General features: G+C 49.3%; 1 protein-coding gene across 1 annotated transcript in view; it reads left to right on the top strand.

Annotated features, from left to right (window-relative positions):
* Positions 1-13,798: 13,798 nt before the first annotated feature.
* The window catches only part of TFAP2D (transcription factor AP-2 delta), a 68,358-nt gene continuing 57,580 nt past the window's right edge, over positions 13,799-24,576 (top strand). Inside the window, 5 exon segments of the mRNA XM_060257549.1 lie at positions 13,799-13,837; positions 14,871-14,963; positions 14,965-15,006; positions 15,008-15,370; positions 19,836-19,896. Of these exon segments, the coding sequence (XP_060113532.1) occupies positions 13,799-13,837; positions 14,871-14,963; positions 14,965-15,006; positions 15,008-15,370; positions 19,836-19,896 (598 nt within the window).

Raw genomic sequence — 24,576 nt, 5'->3', positions numbered from 1 at the left:
GCCATCCAGGTCAAGGCTGAGGCTGCATTAGGGCTTCTTTTGTAGCAGGGGCTCCTTTGCATATGAGACCGCACGCCCCTGATGTAACCAATCCTCCTGGAGCTTACAGGAGGCCCCGTACGAAGAGCCCTGTAAGCTCCTGCAGGATTGGCCACATCAGGGGTGTGTGGCCTAATATGCAAAGGAATCCCTGCTACAAAAAAAAAAGCCCTGGTAGATACAGACAAATTAAAAACTGAAGCCACCATCCATACCTAGCCTAGGCTATCCAGGTGGTAATGACCTCCAAAACTTCATGATACCGATCTAGCGCAGGGGTGGCCAAACTGCGGCTCAGGAGCCATTTCACACATTTGTGAAATGTGTCCTGCCGGCTGGCTTAGATAAGGCATTTCTCTCCGTAAATCACTTCTGCAAGCCAAGCCAGCCAGCAGCTTGGAGAAGGCATTTAATGCTAAAGTTGCTTTCTTTCCATCTCTCTCTCCCCCATCTATTTGCTTCCTTCCCTCCCTTCATCTCTTGTGGCTCTCAAACGTCTGACGTTTATTCTATGTGGCTCTTACGATAAGCAAGTTTGGCCACCCCTGATCTAGCATTTCATGTTGGGGGACTTCTCGAAACAAAATAAAGTAGCAATCATACAATCTGGGAGAGCCAGTTTGGTGTAGTGGTTAAGTGCGCGGACTCCTATCTGGGAGAACCGGGTTTGATTCCCCACTCTTCCACTTGCAGCTGCTGGAATGGCTTTGGGTCAGCCAGAGCTCTGTTATCTGGGAGAACCGGGTTGGATTCCCCACTCCTCCTCTTGTACCTGCTGGAATGGCCTTGGGTCAGCCATAGATCTCTTATCTGGGAGGACTGGGTTTGATTCCCCCCTCCTCCACTTGCACCTGCTAGAATGGCCTTGGGTCAGCCCGAGCTCTCTTATCTGGGAGAACCGGGTTTGATTCCCCACTCCTCCACTTGCACCTGCTGGAATGGCCTTGGGTCAGCCATAGCTCTGGCAGAGGTTGTCTTTGAAAGGGCAGCTGCTGTGAGAGATCTCTCAGCCCCACCATCCTCACAGGGTGTCTGTTGTGGGGGAGGAAGGTAAAGGAGATTGTGAGCCGCTCTGAGACTCTTTGGAGTGGAGGGCGGGATATAAATCCAATATCATCTTCTTCTTCTGCCTTGGGCCTGAATTAGTACAGTTCAAAAATAGTGTTGCCATGTGACATTCTGCTTACGTAAACTTGGCTTTAGCTGTTACTCACTCTTCTTGGATTGTGTGAATTATTGAGACTTTCCAGAAATGTAAAATAACAATCCAAGGGAGATTATTATACTGATGGCAGTGCTTGAGATTCACACCGTTCCCAGAAGGCAGAATTCTGTCGTACAAGGAAATAAATAAGTTTGCAATTGTAATTTGACAATCTTATGGGATTGAATAAAGTAGGAATACGCATCTGCTTTATAAACAGGGTAATGGTAAAAGGAATAATTCATGGTTTAAGAACACTTATGAGCCCAATGATAGCCTCAATAAGATCGTGCAATGTACACTAATGAAACCTAACGCAACCCAATGCATTTAGGCCGAAACATGCTGGGTCACATTAGGTTTCATTTCTGCACATTGCACAATTTTGTCTTGCATTGAGGAGATTGTTGGTCCCGTAATTTTTCAAAATTATCTTGTAATAAATGCATGCAGGGCTTTTTTTTTAAGCAGGAATGCACAGGAACACAGCTCAGGGGGTGTGGCCTAATATGCAAATGAGTTCCTGCTGGGCTTTTTCGGCAAAAAAGCCTCATGCGAGACAATGGTGATTCCCAGGGGGTGTGGCCAAATATGCAAATGAGTTCCTGCTGGGATTTTCTACCAAAAAAAGCCCTGAATGCATGTATATTTTGATAATTTTGCCTTTTTCTAATTTTACATTTATTGTTGTTGGGGTTTTTTGGAACCTGCTCTCAGATTTGTATTTATTTAACCTTTCTGCAGTACTGCAGTTGGAACCCTCTGCTCATTACCTGAGTTCGATCCCAGTTGAAGCTGGTTTAGGTAGCCGGTTCCAGGTTGACTCAGTCTTCCATTCTTCCGAGGTCAGTAAAATGAGTACCCGGCTTGCTGGGGGAAAGTGTAGATGACTGGGGAAGGCAATGGCAAACCACCTTGTAAAAAGTCTGCCGTGAAAACGTGAAAGCAACGTCACCCCAGAGTCGAAAACTACTGGTGCTTGCGCAGGGGACTACCTTGACCTTTTTAACCTTTCAGGTTCAATTCAATTATTTTGGGGTTTCGTTTCCCTCCTTTTTCTTTCAGAAAGGAATGATGGGCATGGTGGCTTTGCTACCATGATAGGGAAAAAATAGTCTTAGAGCAAAGAAAATTTCATTCCATTGGGCAAAAGTTCAAAAGAAACATCAGAGGTGAGACAGGCGATAGCTATGAATAATGAGCTAAGAGATGATAACTGAATGAGTTTAAGGCAGAGAATCAAATTAGGAAGGTTACTAAGAGAGCAGTCCTAAACAAGTCTACTCTGAATTCTACTAAGGTCTATTCAATGGGGGTTACTCCCAGGAAAGAGCCCTGTGGCACAGAGTGTTAAAGCTGCAGTACTGCTGTCCTAAGCTCTGCTCACGACCTGAGTTCGATCCCGGCGGAAGCTGGGTTTTCAGGTAGCTGGTTCGAGGTTGACTCAACCTTCCATCCTTTCAAGGTCGGTAAAATGAGTCCCCAACTTGCTGGGGGGGGGGAAGTGTAGATGACTGGGGAAGGCAAGGGCAAACCACCCCGTAAAAGGTCTAGCCGTGAAAATGTTGTGAAAGCAACGTCACCACACAGTCGGAAACGACTGGTGCTTGCACAGGGGACTGCCTTTACTTTTTTTACTCCCAGGAAAGTGCTTTTAGGATAGTGCTGTAAATGAAGTAAAATGGTTGAAAGGGAACATGTGGTGGGAAAGAATGGGGGACAGAAGAAGAATAGTTTGTTTTAAGGCTGTGGGTGTCAAGAAGGAAGTTGCCTCCAGGCTAATCCAGGAATCCGGGAGAGTTTTTTTGCCTTCCTCTGGGCATAGTACACGGGTCACTGGGAAGCAGTTGTGAATTTCCAGCAGTGTGCAGGGGGCTGGACTAGATGATCCTTGGGGGTACCTTCTAGGTCTATGTTTCTATGCCCCCCCCCGCCAAAGTACAGAAGGGGCCAGTAGAAAAAAAAAATTTATTTCTTTATCGTTCACCATTCTCAAGGAGACTCAAGATAGATTGCAGAACTAACACTTGTACCCATCCAGCCTAACTTGAAAATGAAAAAGTATGGGGGAAAACCCAAACTGAACTGAATTAAGAACCTAAAGGTTAAGAAGGTCTGAGTGTATAGGCCCAATAATTCTGCTAGTCCTTATTTTATTACACCATCTAACTGACCTCCCAGCACTGGCTGCCATCTTGACTGCTAAAAATCAGATCGATACAGTTGACATCTTTTGGACACCTAAGCTGTGATTTTATGTGCCCACACCATTCATGCTGCCTTAAGTTAATTCTGAGCTAATGGCTTGACTGTTTTAATTTCTTAATTTGCTTTAATTGTTCAACTGTTCTATTGTTTACTTATTTGATTGTTGCATTGTTGGTTTTTAATAGTTTTATCATGTTGGAATCCACCCTGAGCCCACTATGGGAAAGGGGGGGCTATAAATTTACAGAAATAAATAAAATAAATAAACAACTAGTCAGATTAAAAACATTAAATATTGACTGATTCGGAGCTGTTTTTCCCAGCAGGAATGCACAGGAACGCAGTTCCAGCTGGCTTGGCATCAGAGGTGTGGCCTAATATGCAAATGAGTTCCTACTGGGCTTTTTCTACAAAAAAAGCCCAGGACTGATACACAAAAATACACAAGTATTTCTTACAAAGTAGATTAAAAACAACAACAGATATTGGCTCTGGTGTTAGCCTCAATTAGGAAACAAATTGTACAGTGCTAACCAAAAATGACAATTATTTCCCCTGGCCCTGGTCATTTTTGAAGAAGAGAAGAGATTAGTTTTATACCCCACCCACAGATATACAAAAAAAATGTGTATTCTTTACAAAATGGGATTAAAAAACAGATACTGGCCCTGATGATAGCTTCAATTAAGTATCGAACTGTACAGTGATAACCCAAATCCAGTAGCAAAAGCGCACTGCCCTGAGAGTCAGTTTGGTTGTAGTGGTTAAGCGTGTGAACTCTTATCTGGGAGAACCAGGTTTGATTCCCCACTCCTCCACTTGCACCTGCTGGAATGGCCTTGGGTCAGCCAGAGCTCTGGCAGAGGTTGCCCTTGAAAGGGCAGCTACTGTGAGAGCCCTCTCAGCCCCACCCACCTCACAGGGTGTCTGTTGTGGGGGAGGAAGGGAAAGGAGATTGTGAGCCGCTCTGAGACTCTTCGGAGTGGAGGGCGGGATATAAATCTAATATCTTCATCTACCTCACAGGGTGTCTGTTGTGGGGGGGGGGGGAAGTAAAGGAGATTGTGAGCTGCTCTGAGACTCTTCGGAGTGGAGGGCGGGATATAAATCCAATATCTTCATCTACCTCACGGGGGTGTCTGTTGTGGGGGAGGAAGGGGAAGGAGATTGTGAGCCGCTCTGAGACTCTTCGGAGTGGAGGGCGGATTATAAATCCAATATCTTCATCTAACTCACTTGTAAGTTGCTGTAATTGTAATGGCCAATGGCTTTACGCAATAAGAGAGCAAGTTTGGTGTAGTGATTAAGTGTGTGAACTCTTATCTGGGAGAACCAGGTTTGATTCCCCACTCCTCTACTTGCAGCTGCTGGCATGGCCTTGGGTTAGCCATAGCTCTCGTAGGAGTTGTCCTTGAAAGGGTAGCTTCTGGGAGAACTCTCTTAGCCCACCCACCTCGCAGGGTGTATGTTTAGGAGGAAGAAGATAAAAGGAGATTGTAAGCCACTCTGAGTCTCTGATTCAGAGAGAAGGGTGGGGTATAAATCTACCGTCTTCTTCTTTCGGAGCAGTTTACAATCTCCTTCCCTTTCCCTTCCCCAAAACAGACACCCTGTGAGGTAGGTGGGGCTGAAAGAGCTCTGACAGAGACTGCTCTTGAGTAGAACAGTTTTGAGAGAGGTATGATTGACCCAAGGTCATTCCAGCAGCTGCATGTAGAGGAGTGGGGAATCAAACCCAGTTCTCCCAGAAAAAGAGTCTGCCACTACAGCACTATACTATACACCACTACAGCACTATACTAAACTGGCTCTCAGTGCGATGAACTTTTGCAACTGGATTTGGGTTCTCACTGTATAGCCGGATGCTTAATGGAAGCTATCATCAGGGCCAGTGTCTGTTTTTTAATCTACTTTGTAAAAACACACACATATATTTTTGCCTACACATATATTTTGGAAACGGCAATTTTTTTCACCATTATCTCGCAGCAAAAAAATACAAACAATCCAAGCAGCACACACAACGTTCAATCCTGAAATGAATAAAAACACGCACAGCGTTCTAGTCTCAAGTAAATAAAGACGTAGGTCTTAAAGACACAGCAACATCAACGAACCTACCAAAGTCCCAATATACACAATTCACTCTAATATAGTCCTTAGGCTTCTACGCAAGGTGCAGACGTCAATGATGCCGAGATGAATCAAGGGAGAAGAATTCAGCCAATTAGTGACTTGAAAAGGAGACCGGTTTTTGGGCAACGCCTTCCTCAGCCATAGCTCGTTACGCAAATCAATGCATTCAGCTTCTCCAATATTGCAAGCGATTATTTGTTCGTTGGGACCCCAGTCTTACAACGTTTTTTGGGCTGGTTAGTGGAAACTAAGTAAGTAAGTAAAATTTTATTTGTATCCCGCCCTCCCCGCCAAGGCAGGCTCAGGGCGGCTAACAACATTTCATACAAATACAATAATATAAAACTTTGAATTAACCATAAAACATTTAAATTTAACATTCTTTAAAAACCAGTCAATGTAATTAAAATTATATAATTTAATCTGACAGTGATGGTGGCATTGTGGCGCTAATTTCTGTCAGTTTGCATAATTTTCATGATGCCATAGGATCCATTGATTAACAGCTTATTCAGCAGTCAGTATATGCTAATTTGAAGAGGGTGCAGGCCCTGCGGAACTGATCCAGGTTCCGCAGGGCCCGTACCTCCTCAGGGAGCTGATTCCATAGGACGGGGGGCCGCGATTGAAAAGGCCCGTGCTCGGGTGTTCTGGAGCTTGATCTCTTTCAGCCCAGGGATAGTCATCATATTTTTCCCGGCTGACCTCAGTGCCCTCTGGGGTTCATATGGGGAGAGACGGTCCCTCAGGTAGGCCAGTCCTCGGCCATATAAGGCTTTAAAGGTAATGACCAACACTTTGTACTGGATCCGGTATGTAATTGGCAGCCAGTGCAGTCCACGTAGCCCCGGCCGTATGTGCTCCCATCTCGGGAGCCCCAACAATAGCCTGGCCACCGTGTTTCTGCACTAGCTGCAACTTCTGGGTCCGGCACAAAGGTAGCCCCAAGTAGAGAGCATTACAGTAGTCTAATCTTGAGGTGACCGTTTGCATGGATCACTGTTGCGAGGTCCCGACGCTCTAGGAAGGGGGCCAACTGCCTTGCCCGCCTCAGATGGAAGAATGCTGACTTGGCAGTGGCTGCTATCTGGGCCTCCATTGATAATGAAGGCTCCAGTAAAACACCCAGGCTCTTTACCTGGTGCGCTGCTTTCAATGGCGCGCCATCGAAGGTTGCATTAGGGAGACCCGTATTTTCAAGGCAAGAGAGGAACTGAGGTGGTTTACCATTGCCTTCCTCCACATAGCAACTCTGGGCTTCCTTGGTGGTCTCCCATCCAAATATTAACCGGGACTGACCCTGCTTCGCTTCTGAGGTTTGACCAGATCAGCTAAACTTGGGCTATCGGGGTCAAGGCATATACAGCGGGGGTGTCGAACTCATTTGATATGAGGGCCGGATCTGACATAAATGAGATCTCGTTGGGCAGGGCCACGTTGGGTTGGGCTGAGCCATGTTGGGCTAGGCCTGGCCATGTGTGTACCTATTTAAGATTAGGTAGCTGAAATATAAAGCTTTATAAAGGACACAGATAAACACAAATATATACTTTTAAAAGCATAAAAGAAGCTTAAAACGTAGTCACTCGTTGGTCTTAAGGGTGCTTTCTTTGTATTTCTCCCATGGGATCCAGGGGACTGGTGTGGAGGAGCCTCAGTCAATAGAAGGAAGAGAGGCTTGGCTCAGTAGCTCTGCTGCGCGACTAAGAGAGCCTGGAAAAACAAGCTCTGTCTCCCCCCCCTTCCTCCCCAAGGGAGGAGCCTCAGCCAATGGAGAAAATAGAGGCTTTGTAGCTCCTGTGGGATTGAGCAAGCCTGGCAAAGCAAGCTGTGATGCAGAAGGAAGCAAAAGAGAGGGAGAAGGGAGCAGATGACAGTTAGTTGCTTGGGAGCCTGATAGGAGCCCTCCGGCCTGATAGGAGCCCACTACGTTTGACACCCCTGATATGCAACATCATAAGTGGAATGACAAAAGCAGAAGGTAATGCAATAAAAGCAGGATAATACCTAGAAAAAAAAAAACATTGCAGCACATTATAATCAGAGCTTTTGGGGTAGAAAAACCCCCAGCAGGGGCTCATTTGCATATTAGGCCACGCCCCCTGATGCCGAGTTAGCCAGAATGGCGTTTCTGCTCAAAAAAAAAGCCCTGATTGCAATTCTATTTCATTATAAATGTGCCCCCCTGGAATGCTCTATTCTGCCGTGTCCCAGATAGCAGGAATGGGCAATCCAAAAAGGACCAACGGCAACAATTCTTAAAATGAGAACCTGTCTCAATAAGACAGATGGCTTCTGTTCTGACGTTGAGCGGTTCTATCCTCCTCGATATTAAAAGACAGCCTTTATTGGCATACATGAGAATATAAGAGAGAGGGTCAGCCAGGTTCCACATTAAAAGAATACATAATCCATACAGAATAAAATTAGGATTACAAAATAAAAACAAAGTAGCAACATAGTAAAACCCGATACATAGTACTACTCAGGGCTTTTTCGTAGCAGGAACTCCTTTGCATATTAGGCCACACACCCCTGATGTAGCCAATCCTCCTGGAGTTTACAGTGGGTCCTGTACTAAGAGCCCTGTAAGCTCTTGGAGGATTGGCTACATCGGGGGGGGTGGCCTAATATGCAAAGGAGTTCCTGCTACAACCCCCCCCCCCCGGAACTACTTATCAGGATGAGTAACCATAGCACTATAAAAAAACCCCTTTGCTACTAGTTCTGTTCTTTCGAATCAGAATTATCGAGCAAAAAAACCACCTTAAAATCATCAGAGGTCTCTAAATTTGGGCCAACATGGGGTATAAAAGATCCCAGTGGGACGCCCAATAGAGAGGACATTGGAGAAGAACATGGGCAACAGTTTCAGCACAATCCGTTTTACACGGACAGCTAGTGGTGGAATTCTTGCAGGAGCTCCTTGGCATATTAGGCCACACACCCCTGATGTAGCCAATCCTCCAAGAGCTGACAGGACTCTTTTTTGTAAACTCTTGGAGGATTGGCTACATCAGGGGTGTGTGGCCTAATATGCAAAGGAGTTCCAGCTAGAATTCCACCCCTGAGGACAGCACCTACTTGAATAGGAAGTCCCTTGGAATCCGCCAAATAAAATGGCTGATAGAAGGGCATTGAATCTTATCTTTAGTTGATAGCCACAGCCCTAGACTGGTTCTGCTCACATTCCCTTGTTATTACATGTGGATGATACAGTTCTCCATATGATAACAGTCCGGGAAAATCGTGGAACGACAGTTTACGAAACTAGTTTTCCACTGTGTTTCACATCCGTGCTTTTTCAAAGCTAAAAGAAATCTTCATTTAAAAAGATGGAGGCAATCCTACTCCCAAGCTACCTACTTGTAAGCTCACAGCACCAGGTTGGGCATTCCTGCCTTAGAATGCCCATCGGGCAATCCCATTCTAAGAATACTTTCCTGGGTGTAAACTGGGTTGAACAGCTTCAAGAGCGGATTGGATAAGCATATGGAGCAGAGGTCTATCAGTGGCTATTAGCTACTGGGTATTATAATGTATGGCTGTGAGACTTGGACCATAAGAAAGGCTGAGTAGAGAAGAATAGATGCTTTCAAACTGTGGTGCTGGAGAGGACTCTTGAAAGTCCCTTGGACTGCAAGAAGATCCCATCAGTCAGTCCTAAGGGAAATCAACCCAGACTGTTCCCTGGAAGGTCAGATGCCGAAGCTGAAGCTGAAGCTCAAATACTTTGGCCACCAAATGAGAAGGAAGCATTCCCCTGATGCTGGGAAAGACAGAAGGCAAAAGAAGAAGGGGACGGCAAAAGAGGAGATGGCTGGACAGCATTACTGATGTAACTAACACAAATTTGAGCAGACTTCGGAGGATGGTGGAAGACAGGAGGGCCTGACCTGACTTGGTCCATGGGGTTGCAAAGAGTCGGACTCAGCTGTGCGACTGAGCAACAAAACTGATGGAACTCTCTGTCTGGGGCAGTGATGCTCTGTATTCTTGGTGCTTGGGTGGGGAGGCAACAGTGGGGGAGGACTTCTGGTGTCCTGGCCCCACTGATGGACCTCCTGATGGCACCTGAATTTTGGGCACTGTCTGACACAGGGTGTTGAACTGGATGGGCCATTGGCCTGATCCGACATGGATTCTCTTATTTTCTCTTGTCTGGGGTAGTGATACTCTGTCTTCTTGGTGCTTGGGGGGCCACAATGGGAGGTCTTTTGAAGTTCTGGCCCCACTGGTGGACCTTCTGCTGTTTTTTTGGCCACCGTGTGACCCAGAGTGTTGGACTGGATGGGCCATTAGCCTGATCCAACATGGCTTCTTTGATGTTCTTATGACGTGGGTAGACCCTCTTGGAAGAGAGTTCCTCCCTTGCCCAACGTCTTTGCCCTTCCACCCGGGGCCGGGCAGGAAACAGAGCGGCTTCTCCCGAGGAGACCAGGAGGGGAGCCTGCGCTTGCTAGTATGTGACCCCCCCGGAAGGAAGTGTTCGGCGGAGCGCCGCGGCTTACTGCCACCTTCGCTTGCGTTTGACCCGAGGAGCTGTCCAACGGCTGATCCTCAACCGCGAAATGCGCAACCCGGGAAAGAAATCACAAATTCTTCGAGGTGCGCCGACCTGAAGGGACGGAGCGGCCTCTTGGTCTCCCTCGCAGGGGGACGTTTCTGCAGGCCGGACTTTCTAAAGGGACGCTCAAGGTGTTCGGAACAAGGGAACGGGAGGCTGTTTTGCGTAAAAGCGCACCCGAGGGGAGGGGGGGGGGCAGGATTATCGCAGGTGCGGCCAGACCATCAAGAAGAAGAACTGCAGATTTATACCCCACCCTTCTCTCGGAATCAGAGTCTCAGAGCGGCTTACAATCTCCTTTTATCTTCTCCCCCCCCCACAACAGACACCCTGTGAGGTGGGTGGGGCTGAGAGGGCTCTCACAGCAGCTGCCCTTTTAAGGACAACCTCTGCAAGGCGCTTCCAGCAGCTGCTCACAGGGCTCTTCGTACGGGGCCTACTTAAGCTCCAGAAGGATTGGCTACATCAGGGGGTGTGGCCTAATATTCAAAGGAGTTCCTGCTACAAAAAAAGAGGGAGGGACAGAGGGAGGGAGGGACAGAGGGAGGGAGGGAGGGAGGGAGGGAGGGAGGGAGGGAGGGAGGAAGGAAGGAAGGAAGGAAGGAAGGAAGGAAGGAAGGAAGGAAGGAAGGAAGGAAGGAAGGAAGGAAGGAAGGAGGGAGGTTGGTTGTAATTCTGGTAGCTCTCCGGACTCCACCTGGAAGGGCAATTTTAGCCCAACAGAATAGTAGATGGGGGCTCAGAAACCAAAACCATGTAGAGACGAACAACCGGGGTATTGTGAGTGTAATGGATCCCCTAGTTTATTACAGGAGACCCTTGGCTCAACTGGGCTGGTAGGCCTATGGGAGCCTGCAAAAGGAGAAACCATTTCGGCCCGGGCCTCCAACTGCCCAGCGTGGCGGTCATGCTCTTCCCGGACTCGTCCCCCGCTTTGACCGGCTAATATGTGACCAATTTCGCACTGGAGCTTTAATCCTGGTTTCACTCTGTCCCCGAACTGACTTTCTACACTAGAATCAGAGAAACCAACTTTATAATTCTATGATTCATTGGTTTTAGTGTAGAAAGTCAGTTCGGCGACAGAGTTAAACCGGGATTAAAGCCCCAGTGCGAAGTAAGTCTGCTGGTCGAGGAGTTTCACCTGGGAGTAAGCGTGGGCGAGTTGATCTGCTCAGGCGCTTTGAATATGACCCGAAATGGAGAAATCAGAGATTTCTGTAACTATGGATGAACAGTTATGTGAAATGAGTTTAAAATATAGAGATCAAGCCCTCCCTCCTTCCCTCTCTCCCTCCCTCCCTTCCTTCCTATGGTTTCCTTCCTTCCTTCCTTCCTCCCTCCCTTCCTATGGTTTCCTTCCTTCCTTCCTTCCTTCCTTCCTCCCTTCCTTCCTATGGCGTCCTTCCTTCCTATGGCTTCCTTCCTTCCTTCCTTCCTATGGTTTCCTTCCTTCCTATGGCTTCCTTCCTTCCTTCCTTCCTTCCTTCCTTCCTTCCTTCCTTCCTTCCTTCCTTCCTTCCTTCCTTCCTTCCTTCCTTCCTTCCTATGGTTTCCTTCCTTCCTATGGTTTCCTTCCTTCCTATGGCTTCCTTCCTTCCTTCCCCACCAAGGGAGGCAATGGGGACCATTTCTGCTGCCTCCAGGACCGGGGGGCTTGGGGAAGGGAGAGGACGAGAGGGAGGCCCAGGCGTCTGCCGCTGACCCCCGCGCCGGTCTGGATAATCGCGCTTTTCCATTTCAGACAATGCGCTTCAATGCGAGTCGTGTGCCTTTGTCCGTTCGTATAAAGCCCGGCGCGCTTGAATGACAGCTCTAGTGAGTGCTTGCCCGAGCAGACACCAAGAAGCCCTCCCCAAGATGGATTTTTTTTTTGAGAGCGAGAGAGAGAGCGCCACATGTCTCTTCGCCGGCGGCTCCTTATTAAAGACACCTTCGCGCTTTCCCGCAACACTTAAAAAGCGCCCCGAATTAACGCGCAATTAAGAGCGCCCCAGCTCCGCTTCGATCCCCAACCGCGGGCAGCCTCGGGTCGTCCCTCCGCGCGCCTGGAGAGCAAGTTTCCCAGCCTGGGTGGAGATCTCTTGGGAGGGGGGGGAGAGAACTCGGGCTAGACAGATCATGTCGGAACGCAGAGCGCTGCCTCCCCGACCCGTGTCTAGAGGTAACTCTGGAACGCCGCAACGTAGAAACCTCTCCGGCTCCCCCAGGTGCCTCGGTTTCCCCACACACAAAAAAAAACCCCGCTAAAGAGGTGGACGCTCACCCCTGGCGTTGCCCCCGCGTTTGAGGACCCCTTGTCCTCCGCAAGCGCCTTGAGTGTGTGTTGTGTTGGCGTGTGTGTAAATAGCTAAACCGGACCCAGCTGCACCTTCTAGACCAACACGGTTGTCGGGGGTTTCTTTGGACACCCCCAGATCCCTTCCCCGGTTGGGTCTAAAATGCACCGACGTCGCCAGATCCTTTCTCCTTTCCGTTATGTTAAAAAAAAAGAAAAAAAGAAAGAAAAAGCATTCGGGGGACACTTAGAGGTATCCTACAAGTCCTTCCTTAGAAACGCCCGTTTTTAAAAAAAACAAAAAACAAACCCAGGTGTGATTTCGTCTAAGTGGCTCTATGTTAAAGAATTAGGCTACGCGTGGATAAATTCCATCTATTCTTCCTTCCAACAGAAACATCCGAAAGCGTTGCTTTTTAAAATTCAGAGTGAGACAGGCACACACGCACAGAGAGAGATCCAGTTTCCTACAATCCAAATATTCCCTTGTAGGCCAGTGTTCCAATAATAATAATTTTAAAGCAACAACATACAACGGAAGGGGGGAAAAAACAGGAGGTTTCTCTATCTAACAACAGACTTGGGAATCAATCTATCTAACAACAGACTTGGGAATCGATCTAGGAGCTCTCCTCTGTTTCATTCCCCAATAATATATGTCTTTAAAAAGGCCTGTTTGGAAAAGATCAGGTCTCCCCCATTTAGGTTGGCGAAGGGGGGGAAAGAGAAAGAAAGGAAAAAACCCGGTTCTGAACGAGCGAAGGAGGGAAAAAATGTAGAAAAACGTTGAAAGAAACTCCCGTTCCTTATTAGGGGAAGATACAATATTTATTCCTTGTCTCCTGGGATGAAGCCGCTCCATCTATTGTCCTCCCCAGTTCGCAGTGCTGATGCTTAATTTTCAAAACTTCTATATTACCAAGGGACCTACGACATCAGCCAAAGAAATACCCAGCAAGTACAAAATCTGAACCGGAGAGCGGCTTTTGTGCAGAGGGGGAAAATTGTTCCGCCCGGTTTTTCGCAAAAAGGCAGCGCGGGAAGAGAGGCAAAAGGAACCTGGCCGGCTATGCAAGACAGGACGGGCTAAAAATCAATTTGTGATTTAAGAGAGCGATATTCTAGCGATACAGAGAAGGGTGTCCTATAGCTACACATATAGATTGTCCCCCCCCCCCACAAAAAAAGTGGGGATCTGGATTTTTTTTTTTCCCCCTCTGTGGCTTAACTTTTTTTTAAAGAAAAAAAACGATTGTGTGTCTACGGCTTTGTGTGGCGCTTTTTTGTGTGTTGTGCGCGTTCTCCTTTTTTAAAAAAAAATTGGAGAAGGGCTCGGATCCGGGTGCGTCTTATCGGAGAACCCACCATGTCAACGACTTTTCCAGGACTAGTCCACGATGCAGAGGTATTTTTTTTTTTGCGTGTGTGCGTCTGTCTGTGTGTGTGTGTGTCTCTGTGTGTGTGTGTGCGCGCGTGTATAGGGGTGTGTGTGCGCGTGTGTGTGTGTGTCTCTCTCTCTCTGCTTAGGCGCCGGTGTGTGTGTGAGAGAGAGACAGACCGGCAAGGCACACACAGAGAGAGTGTGTACCCTTCCTATGTGTGTGTGTGTGTGTGTGTGTGAGTGCTTCCATTTTTTCTCCCCCCTCCTTAATCCGCATCGGGCCGTTAGGTTTAATGATAATCCGGCTCGTGAAAGAGGCAGCGAGTACTCGGGGAAAGGCGAAAATTCGTTATGACATCTGTCGCACCCGCGGACTGTGCTGGCTCCGTTGGCCGCGTTCAAACGGGCGCAGGGACGGAAACCGGAGTCGAGTCCAGAGAATCTCGAGGAACGGAGCTGGGGGGGGGGGGGGAGGCGAGACGATGAAGCCTAGCCCGAGAGCCGAAATGGGAAACTTGGTTTGGGGTGGGGGGAGAGGAAGAGAAGCCAGGAGAGCCTGACCGTCGCTTCGGTGTTGGGAAGGAGAGATTCCTGACTCTCTGAAACCCAGAGGGGTGGAAAGCGGGCGCCGAGCTGACGCCTCTTTTGGAAAGGCAGAAATTTAGGATCGTGGAGAATCGGAGCGACCTTTTTTTTTTTTTTTTTTTGCGCGCACCGCTGGGGAGTGAGTGATTTGCGCTCGATCCAACAGCCCGAAGTCGCCATTGGGTTTCTAGACGGGGCGGACTGGTGGCTTCCGTACGTGGGGGTCTCTCTTTCTCTGTATCTCTCTCTCTCTCTCTCTCTCTCTCTCTCCCTCCCCCTCTTTAAAAAAACAAACAAACTGGCAACAGACCCCCCCCACGGCAAGAGCGCGAAGAAGTTTCCATGGCGCCTGTTCCGACCAGAGACGCCCGGGCTAGGGGGCGGACGATGCGGGCGACGGGGGTCCGGGAGAGACGCCGTTCCCCATGTCCCACCTGCCGGATCGGGGTTACCTCTTCCCTTCTTCTTTCAGATACGTCACGACGGATCCAACAGCAACCGTTTGATGCAGCTGGGCTGCCTGGAGTCGGTGGCCAACTCCACTGTCGCCTACTCCTCGTCGTCTCCCGCTCACCTACTCCACCACCGGCACCGAGTTCGCCTCCCCTTTACTTCTCCACCAACCACCAGTACACCCCCCTCCATCACCAGTCCTTCCACTACGAGTTCCAGCACAGCCACCCGGCGGTCACCCCGGACGCCTACTCCCTGAACTCGCTCCACCACTCGCAACAGTACTACCAGCAGATCCACCTTGGCGAGCCGGCCGACTTCATCAACCTCCACAACGCCCGGGCGCTCAAGTCGTCGTGCCTGGACGAGCAGCGGCGGGAGCTGGGCTGCCTCGACGCCTACCGCCGCCACGACCTGTCGCTCATGAGCCATGGCTCCCAGTATGGGATGCACCCGGACCAAGGCTCTTGCCCGGACCCGGCTTGGGCCCTGGCCGCCTCGGGAGCGGACGATTTGCAGGTAAAAACACACCCCAAAAAGGGCTATTCCCTCCCCGTCGCAGCCATCTCCTGGGCCCTTCAGCCGCTCTGGCGGGGGACCCCAAACAACCCAGCAGCCCAGGGGTTGCGAGGCCCACCCACCGGTTCCTCTGCAGGCAAGCCCTGGTTGGTGAAGGGCCGCGAAGAAGCGAAAGAAGCAGGGGGAAGGCGAGAGGCTATGGGGACTGCCAGGAGGAGGGGAAAAGGGAACTAACGGGGCAATGTTCCCTCTAAGCTGCCCAGTCTTGTGAGCAAAAATTCTACTTTGTGAGCTATTGCTATTAAAGCTGTGAGCGCCTGGCGTGAAAGGTGTGAGCGACGGCATAAATGATGGTGCTCTGGGGCTATTTTCCCGAAGACAAAAATGTGTGAGCAGGAGGCTAAAAATCTGTGAGCTCACACTAACTCCGCTTAAAGGGAACACTGAGGCGGGGATATGGGGACTGCCAGGACCTGGGAAAGGGGGGAAAGAAGGCAGGGGAAAGCCACCCGCCTCCTCGCAAGGCCTTTAGGGTTCTAGTGGACCTGGGCCCCAGCAGCTGGTACCATCCAAAGAGGACACCGTTTCCTGGGGAAACGCAGCCCCCTGCCCCGCGTCTAAGCGTTCCCTTACTGGCGACCCCTTCTTTCCAACCCTTCCCGCCTTCCTTGCAACGAAGGCGGGACGAAAGGCCTCACTTTATCAGGGTGGAGAGGCCCAGAGAGAGACAGAGACAAGGCAAGCGCGGCTCAGCCCAGTCTCCGCAACTCAGCCCGGAAGGCTCCTAGGCCGGCTCTGCAGAGGAAGGTCGCGGCCCGACGCCTCTGCTGAAACTCTTCGCCTCGAAGCCCTTCGCTGGGGGTCGCCAGAAGCCCGCGGCGCCCTGATGGCGCTTGAGGCGCACGCGGGATGCTGTTCGGGCAGTGCCGCGTCGCTGAATGGAGTGTCAAGGGCGCGCGAAGGCCCATACAGCGCAGCGCAAAGCCGGAGCAGTCCGTCTAAAAGCGTCCCCCCCTCGGCCCAATCGCCTAGTTCTTCTAAGCCGCAATTGTATGGCATCTACCTGCTTTCGTCCCTCGCCTTCCCGGGCCGCGTCCCTCTTTTGTGGCCATCTGTTTATTTGTTTCTAACCCCCGTTTCCCCCCACACACACCCCCCAGCGCACCCTCCTTTTCCTTTCTTTCTTTCTTTTTTTTTTAGCGTTGTCGAATCCAAACTTCAGAGATTGCCAGAAAGACGCCAAAGAGAGGGGTTTTTTAGCGGTCAGGTCGGGCGTTGGGATACAGGGAGGTGGGGGGCGGCGGCGTTGGGCTTCGCTCGCTTTTGCACGCGAGGCATCAAGTTCGATGGCGGGCAAGGCCTCTTTTTTATTTTTTTATTTCTTAAAGCTTCTGTTGGGATACATTTCCCACCACCTTCCCTTCCTCGCCAAAGGAACTCCCTTCTCTTTCAACAAGGGGGAAGGAGGGGAACTAGGATCTGTTCGCTTGTCTTTTTCAGGATCTGCGAAAAAGAGAGACCTTTCCGTTCGCGTAGGTAGGGATAAAACCAACCCAGGTCCGTGAGGCAACGGTTCCCTCCAAAAACCTGCCTTTCCCCCCCTCCAAAAAGCCAATTTTCTACGCTTCTCTCCCCCCCACAACAATCCCCATTCTGTTGGTCCTCCCTCGTCTCCCGAATCTGCCATTCACGATTTCGTTTCAATAAGACCTATTTACTCCTTTTTTATATATACTATAACCGCGTCTGCGGCTGATTTTTTTTTTTAGTTGTACACTTCCCCCCCCCCCCAACGCCCCGCACAAAAGGCTTGTATTTTTTCCCCCCTTCCCCTCTCCTCAAAAGAAGGGATTAGAGACGTTTGCGAGTCGGCGGACAATGCCTAAATCCCGGGCGAAGAAAAAGCACCGTAGTTTATCCAATTTTCGACTTAGCCCCATTCAACGGGGCATTTATGCAATGTCATCCGACCAAACAACGCGTTGGGCTCCCGCCCTCCTTCTCCCCCTGCCCCCCCACCCCTCACCCCCATCCAAGAACCTGAGGGCAGACAGATTTGAAGGACTAGTTATATACCCACGTTTTGAGAGAGAGAGAGAGACTGCCGTCTTTCCTTAGACTCCAAAACTGTATTAATACCCAAGAAAGAGAAAAAGGAAACACGTAGATTCGGGATTTTCCGTGTATTATCCAAGAAAGAGAAAGACCAAATTCGCTCTAGAGCTTTAATCCTGGTTAACTCGGTCCCCGAACTGACTCTCTACACTAAAACCATAGAGTCATAACGTTGGTTTCTCTGGTTCTAGTGCAGAAAGTCAGTTTGGGGACAGAGTTAAACCAGGATTAAAGCTCTAGAACGCCTAGATTCGTGATTTCCCGTGTATTTCCCAAGGAGAGAAAAGAGAACGTGTAGATTCGAGATTTTCCGTGTATCAGCTAACCTTGAAGTTTTTCAGATCCTAGCAATGATGGCCATCCTAACAGTTAGGCGTCATAAAGCCGATTTAAGATAGTTTCTCTTTCTTTTGCGCACAAGGTTTATTGGGGTTTGGCATGTGTGTGATGCAGACCCCCCCCCCCTCCCCTCCAAAAAAATCCCCCCATCCGGCCCGGTTTCTTTGGCTTTCCCCCGGTTTGCTAATTTTACTGGGTGTGCGTGTCAATTTCGCCTTGAAAACGCTTGTCGATTTCGGCTTGAAAACGCGGGTCAATTTCATCCTTAAAAAAAAAAAAACAACCCTTGGTTAATTTCACCTGGGAAAAAAGGTTTGTTCATTTCCCCTCGAATGCTTAGGGCCAACGTTTGTGGGTTTCTTTTCCCCGACCCCCCGGAAAGCGTAGGCCGAAGTTGAAGTTCTTTCTTGGCCAGCCTTTTCGCCTTCTCTCTCCCCCCCGCCACACACCTCCCCTTCCCGGTCCTACTTTCTTTATCAACATATGCTTCGTTCCCGATGCAACGAATGTAAATATACTTTCCTATCCTGCTCAGAATGTTAAGTGAAGGTCCCCGCGTTCAGAAGGGCTGTTTTAAGTCAACCGAACAGATGCAAGGAGTGTGGGAGCCCGAATGGGCATCTTTGAGTCCCCTAAAAAGATTTTCCATGGGCAACAAAGGAAACTGTCACACCTTTTCCCGTCAGCGATTTAATTTATGCTCAGTCGCCCAGTTTTTTTTTTTTCCTCTCTCCCCCTCCATATTGATTTCATAATCACTTTAAGGCAGAACACTTAAAACTCAAAAGAGGCCCTTGAAAAGGGTGGGTTTTTCCTCCCCCCAGGTCAGCCTCAATATGGCCAAAACCAAGGAAGACTGTAAAGTGTGTGTGTGTGTGTGAGAGAGAGAGAGAGAGAGAGAGAGAAGTAGAGTTGTTGTTGTTTTAAAAAAAAAAATATTATGCACCAACTCTTTCTTTGCATGCGCTAAACTCTTCACGGGTTCGTTGAATAGGTTAACACTCTTAAAGATCTCTTTCATGTCGCCCAATCCTCGTTTGTTGGTTAAAGGGAAAATGCCCCCCTTTTAACATATTTCCACAGCGCAAAAAAAAAAAAAAGGGATTTAGGGTCGCAGGGAAGTTCATCGAGGGGAAGGCGGATTTCGACTTTTTAAAAAAAAGAAAAGAAAAGAATTGCCATTCCCAGCTGGTAACGAAAGCCGAGAACAGAGCGCTCGCCTCCTCGAGAGAGAGGGCGGCCTTTGGGGGGAGGCGAGCCCAATCCTTCGGATACCTACGCGCGGTGATCCGAATCCCGTTCGAAGCCGGCGTGGGCGCTCTCGCCGCTTTGCCCTGCTCCATAGCGCAGTTGAGTTCAGCCAGGTATTTTGGGGGGACGCCTGGCCAATGTCCTTCCGGCGTAACCCTCCCAACCGGGGCGCTAAATCTTTCGGGTTTGCGCCTTTGCTTGGAACCTTCTTCGCGCCTTTGTTTGACGGACGCTAATCCCGAGAAAAACGATCGCCACACTTGAACATGACAAGGCGGAGATACCCACACAATACATTGCATCGGGGAGGGGTCGATTTCCTACGGATCTGTCATCGGATTCATGTCTGGGAATAATTCTCTCTTCTTTCCGCCGCCCCCCCCCCCCTCGCCAAGACGTCCCCGGTTTGTCAAGTCCATCCTCACCGGCTTCCTTTTATTTTTTGGTCTGTCTGTCAGTCAATCACCCAAACAAAAGATCGTCATATCTGAGAACTGGGGAACGGATTCTCTCTTCGGAGAGGGAGCTGTCCGTTCCTGACGTTCTGAAATATACAAGGCCACCCGCTTCTCTTTTTTAATAAAGCGATTTCCTAAAAGGGGGGGGGATCTAGGGGAGGCCTTTAAATCCCATATCCGCTCGGTAAACTTCGACTGCGGATAGAACGCCAAGTCTGCTCCGACAGATTCTTGGCTTTTCGGGTCATTTCTTCAGCATCAGATCTGATTTTTTTCTTCTCTTTTGCTTTCCTCTGTTCCAGGGTTCGGTGGAGGCTCAGTGCGGGCTGGTGCTGAACGGCCAAGGCGGGGTGATAAGGAGAGGTAAGCGAATTTCAAAACCATTCGTTACAACTTTTTTTTTGATAACAACAGCCGCCCTTAGCCCACCACCACCCCCCTAAAAAAAAATGCGCCCTTGGGTAACCAGTGGGATCTCAGAGCCAAAACGACCGCTTTGGTAAGTGAGGCCTGCCTCCCATCTCCCCCACTCCCCAATACGCTTGGGTTTTTTTTTTTTTTCCTCAGTGGTTTCCTCAGTGGTTTCCCTCAGGGGTTTCCTCAGGGGTTTTTTTTTTTCCTCAGTGTGATAGAAGTTTTGAAAATCGACTTGGGAAGACACGTTGTCCGACAAAACGGTGCATTCTGAAGTTCCTAAGCCGGCCTTTATTCGGGGATAGGATAGGGTTAATTTACAGGGTGCGTTCACGCGACACCCAATAATGCATCTGGCAACTGGATTTTTACTGTGTAAGAATAGCAAAAAAAAAAAAAATCCAGCTGCAAAAAGCATTATTGAGTGACGTGTGAACGCACCCCACCCACACACAGGGTGTATTCACGCTCCACTGACTAATGTATTTTACATCCGGATTTTTTACTGTGTAAGAAGAGCAGAATCCGGATGTCAAATGCATTAGTCATTGGAATGTGGGTGCGCCCACAGTCTTTATTCTCCGAGACAATCGGGTTAATTTATTAGGGAACAAAATAGACAGCCGTGTTGGTCTGAAGCAGTAGAACAAAATAGGAGTCGATTGCACCTTTAAGACCAACTTCGTTTTATTCAGAAGGTACGCTTTTCGTGCGCATGCACACTCGTCTGAAGAAGCCTGCATGCCCAAGAAAGCTTACGTGCTGAATAAAACTAAGTTGTCTCAAAGTTGCAATCGACTCCTATTTTGTTTTATTAGGGAACAGTCTGGGGAAAGGGGGTGTTTTCTGCCCACTGACTGGCCTATTTCCACCCTCGTTTGCCTTGCCTACTTCGCTTGTTCCGAAGTCACCGTCGACTGAAAAGTTCCATTGGAAGACGGAACTGTTGTGGTTCGCGAGGATGGCTGAATTCAGTGAGGAGGCGGTGTTTTTAAGGCAGCAAGGCAGCAGCGGTCAAAGTCTACCGGGAAAGCGGTCTTGGGCTGATTTCTACACACGTCTGAAACTATTAGATGGCTGGATTGCGAGGAGGGCTGGGGGGGGAGGGGGGAGAAAGAGGATTTACGCCCTAACTCCACAGTCGCCGCCTAAAAGCGTGAGGGGAAGGGATCCGGTTGTGTGAATCGCGGAAATGTGAGACTTTCAGAGGAAGGCAGCGGCTTCGTAGGCAGCTCCGCGGTTCTCTTTCCGATCGGATAGAATACGGCAAAAGGTTAACAACAACCAAAGCCCATTGGGGGGAAGAGATCTGTTTTCAGAGTTACGATCGAGAGATGAGCTGCATTTGGGAGGAATCCGTGTATATTTCGGGAAATATATAGACAGATATGCCCACGTTTCCGAAGCATAAGGAAATTCGATTCTCCTACAGAACACGGAAGGGGAGAGCGAATATTAGGATGTAGATGAGTTTGGCTTCATTGGCTTGCTAGCGGCGGTAGTTTATTGCTTTCGGTCCTTTATTCTGAAATCCAGCGGTTCGCGGGGTCCATGTCAGCCATTTCTTTCCTCCAAAGGCGTGAAATCGGGTATTTTCACCGCGTAGATCGACCGCCTTTTGTCTAACACACCCAACCCAAAACGCATTACTTGGGAAGGAACTCGGTTGTGGGCCTTTCCATTCGCGCAGACGGAGTTTCCCTTAAGTCATCAGGTTCCCCCCGACACCCCCCTCCCCCGGGGACGGATTCCGAATTGGTGCCGTCATTTATTATTATTATTATTATTATTATTATTATTATTATTATTATTATTATTATTATTATTATTATTATTATTATTATTATTATTATTATTATTATTATTTATTATTATTATTATTTTGGGTGGTTCGTCTCTCTGCCGATTTGGAGTTGCGCCCCTGAGGAACGCGTGTGCGTTTATTTGAGAGTGAGGCTGTGTGATCACGCACACACAATCATACAACGGGGTTCTGCAAGTTCACACCGTCAAATCCAGTCGGAAAGCGCATTGAAAGGGGATCGGGGCGTGCATTATTGGTGGACGCGTGTGCTCACGGCCTGTGACACCATTGCGAATCATTTGACCGGCGAAACTCTAGACCAATGTCGCACTAGGCTTTTAAGCCTGCTTTAACCCTGTCCCCAAACTGACATTCTACTCTAGAATCATAGAATCGGGGGAAAAACCAACTTTATGACTCTCTGACTCTCTGATTCTATGATGTGTAGAATGTCAGTTTAGGGACAGGGCTAAAGCAGGATTTAAAGTCTAGCGCGAAATCGGCCTCAGAGAAAAGCCACAGCCAATGTTCCCTCTAAGCTGCAGAGTCTTGCGAGCAGAAATTCTACTTTGTGAGCTCCTGGCATTACACCTGCGAGCTAGTAGCGAGCTCTGGGGCCGTTTCTCCGGAGCGAAGACAAAAAATGTGTGGAGGCTAAAAAATCTGCGAGCGAGCTCATGCTCACCCAGTTTAGAGGGAACGCTGGTGTTCAAATGTGCCGGTGGCGAAACAGGAGCGTTGGAAACGCGCAACGCTCTTAAAATATCCTGATCGTAGCGGCGGCGGATAGGCGAGCTGGTGGTGCTGAAATGGACAGCTCCCTGGACCGTCAACGTGGCTATTAGGCGGCTGCAAAGCGACTCCGTTTTAAAAATACCGGATTGCCCAAAGCCAGAACAAATGACGTCTCCGTCGCTTGAGGCTACGGGGCTTCTCTGGAGTAAGGACCTCTGAAAGCTGTGGATTCTAACCTGCAGCGTCGCGAACGGCGCTTGGGTTGGGTGGCGTTTTACAATCCCGCCACCCTCCCAGATCCTTCGTCAATTGAGCCTTGCGCTTCTGTACACCCGCTGTCTCTCTTTCCCCCCCTCCCCCCCCCCCCATTTGAGTTCTGTGCAACCCGTTTCTACACTTTTCCTGGCCAACAGCCAAGACTAAGAATCAGCCTGGTGGGAATCCTACAGTGGTTTTAGAATTCCGCCAAACCCCCACATCCCTAGTCGATTGAAACTTGAGCCGCCGTCTCCCTTGAGTTTTGTGCAACTGTTTCTACACTTTTCCCGGCCTGCGTTGTTCAGAAGGAGAAAGCAGGGCGCCGAAAATAGAGGTACGGAGAAAGCAGAAATATTGCATTAAAAAAAAAAAAAGGAATGCTGAGAAAATGGGAATGTTGAGAGTCTCTAGATTTCGGCCTGGAAGGCGGCTTTTTGCCTTGGATTCGAGGATGTGGATCTTATCTGCTGCGCTTTCTTGCATTCATTCAACGCCCCTCCCTCCCTCTCCACAAAGGGCGGGGGGGGGGGGTTGTGGTTTCTTACTCCCACCTTGGAATTCAGTTCCTGTTTATGACAAGAACCATTTTTAGTTGGGTCGTTAGTGAGAAGGATTCCCATCAAAGGGAGGCCCGGCGTCTCGTTCTGTCTGCCTGGACTCTAATCTCCCGTCTGAAGGAAATTCTCTTATCCAGCCGGTGTTAAGTTCTCTAGGTAAGGAGCACCCAATTACCTGAGCGGCTGATCGTAGCGGAGAAAAGACGCCTGGGCCGCTCATTCCCCACCCCCTTCCCCCCTTTCCCCCCCTTCCCAAAAGGCGATCGAGTTATTCGAGGGTTTCAAGATTGATAGGGAAGGAAAGCCTGCTTAAAACAAACCAACCCCCCCCCCCCCCCTAAAAGCCTTGGAAGGCGGTTGCGCGACTGATCTTAAAGAATCCGCGGCTCTCGCTCAAGTCAGGCAAAGATAATCAAAGGGGAGCCGAGGAGTTTGAAATGTATATTCAAAATACATACCAGTATTTGGTACGACATCAAAAGGGAAAGGGGGGGCGGGGTACGTCTTAAGCGCAGCGATCAAAACAATGGGCGGGTCAGCGCCTGGTTTGCAACGCCGCGCAAATCAGACCGGTTTTCAAGACAAGGAAGGAAGGAAGGAAGGAAGGAAGGAAGGAAGGAAGGAAGGAAGGAAGGAAGGAAGGAAGGAAGGAAGGAAGGAAGGAAGGAAGGAGGGGGGAGGAAGGAAGGAAGGGAGGGAGGGAGGGAGGAAGGAGGGAAGGAAGGAAGGCAGTCAGGGAGTGAGGGAGGGAGGGAGGAAAGAAGGAGGGAGGGAGGGGAAGAAGGAAATAGATGGGGAGGGAGGGAGGAAATGGATGGGAAAAGAGGGAGGGAGGAAAGAAGATGGGGAGGGAGGAATGAAGGAAGGTAGGAAGAAAGGAAAGAGGGAGGGAAGGAAGGAAATAGATGAGGAGGGAGGGAGGAAATGAATGGGGAAGGAGGGAGGGAGGAAATAGGTGGAGAGGGGGGAAGGGGAGGGAGGGAGGGAGGGAGGAAGGAAGGAAGGAAGGAAGGAAGGAAGGAAGGAAGGAAGGAAGGAAGGAAGGAAGGAAGGAAGGAAGGAATTGAATTATGGAAGGAATATTACCAAGGACAATCTCACACTCTTAGGACAATGACGATTATAACTCCAGAGTTCCGAGAAGAAGGGGAGGCCTTTAATTCCGCAAACGGATAAGAAATAAGCAGTGAGGGAAGCTCACAAGAAACGCAGAGGCGTGCGCCCAAGAAAACCAACCTCAGACGAGTTAAACATAATTCTGATAGGGGGGGGGCT

The sequence above is a fragment of the Heteronotia binoei genome, chromosome 1 (assembly GCF_032191835.1).
Source record: "Heteronotia binoei isolate CCM8104 ecotype False Entrance Well chromosome 1, APGP_CSIRO_Hbin_v1, whole genome shotgun sequence".
In the NCBI taxonomy this organism is placed as follows: Eukaryota; Metazoa; Chordata; class Lepidosauria; order Squamata; family Gekkonidae; genus Heteronotia; species Heteronotia binoei.
Note: the sequence above shows the minus strand (reverse complement) of the source record. Positions and strands in the feature narration are given on the sequence as shown.